This window comes from Penaeus monodon, chromosome 23 (genome assembly GCF_015228065.2).
Source record: "Penaeus monodon isolate SGIC_2016 chromosome 23, NSTDA_Pmon_1, whole genome shotgun sequence".
NCBI classification, from domain to species: domain Eukaryota; kingdom Metazoa; phylum Arthropoda; class Malacostraca; order Decapoda; family Penaeidae; genus Penaeus; species Penaeus monodon.
The window spans coordinates 7,271,979-7,272,495 of NC_051408.1; the positions used below are offsets into that span (position 1 = coordinate 7,271,979).

The 517-nt window shown below is 52.8% G+C and overlaps 1 protein-coding gene across 3 annotated transcripts in view; it reads left to right on the forward strand.

The window, feature by feature from the left end:
* The window catches only part of LOC119587760 (myosin light chain 1), an 8,881-nt gene that overhangs the window by 4,396 nt on the left and 3,968 nt on the right, over positions 1-517 (forward strand). For all 3 annotated transcript variants that reach the window (XM_037936447.1, XM_037936446.1, XM_037936448.1), the window contains exon 4: positions 265-351. In XM_037936447.1, coding sequence (XP_037792375.1) covers positions 265-351 — 87 coding nt within the window. The remainder of the gene's footprint in view (positions 1-264; positions 352-517) is intronic.

Below are 517 nucleotides of genomic sequence, written 5' to 3' on the forward strand. Positions count from 1 at the left end.
GTAAAACACACCAAACATTCATGAAAATACACATCACAGCCGAGCACACGACACACTGCCATTCGTTACTTAGCATCATCACCCTCGACACTCACTCGTGGCACTCACCCTTGACACTCACTCGTGGCACTCACCCTCGACACTCACTCGTGGCATTCACCCTCGACACTCGTCCTCGACACTCGCCCTCGACACTCGCCCTCGACACTCGCCCTCGACACTCGCCCTCGACACTCACTCTCCTTCCTTCCGCCCTCCTTCAAGGTGAGCGTCTTGAGAAAGCTGAGTTGGAGCCCGTCCTTAAGGAGTGCTGCCCCGAGGAAGACGAAGAAGGCTTCATTCCCTACGAACGTAAGTTTCTTTTTCATTTTTTTTCCCCTCTTTCATCGCCCCTTTTTCTCTGTTTCTGCAATTCTTTTTTTTTTGTGATTTCCCCCCCCCCTCCCCTTCCCTCCATCTCTGCTCTTTACGGAACGTGAACAACCCCCCCCCCCACCTCCTTACGGTAAATGCTCTT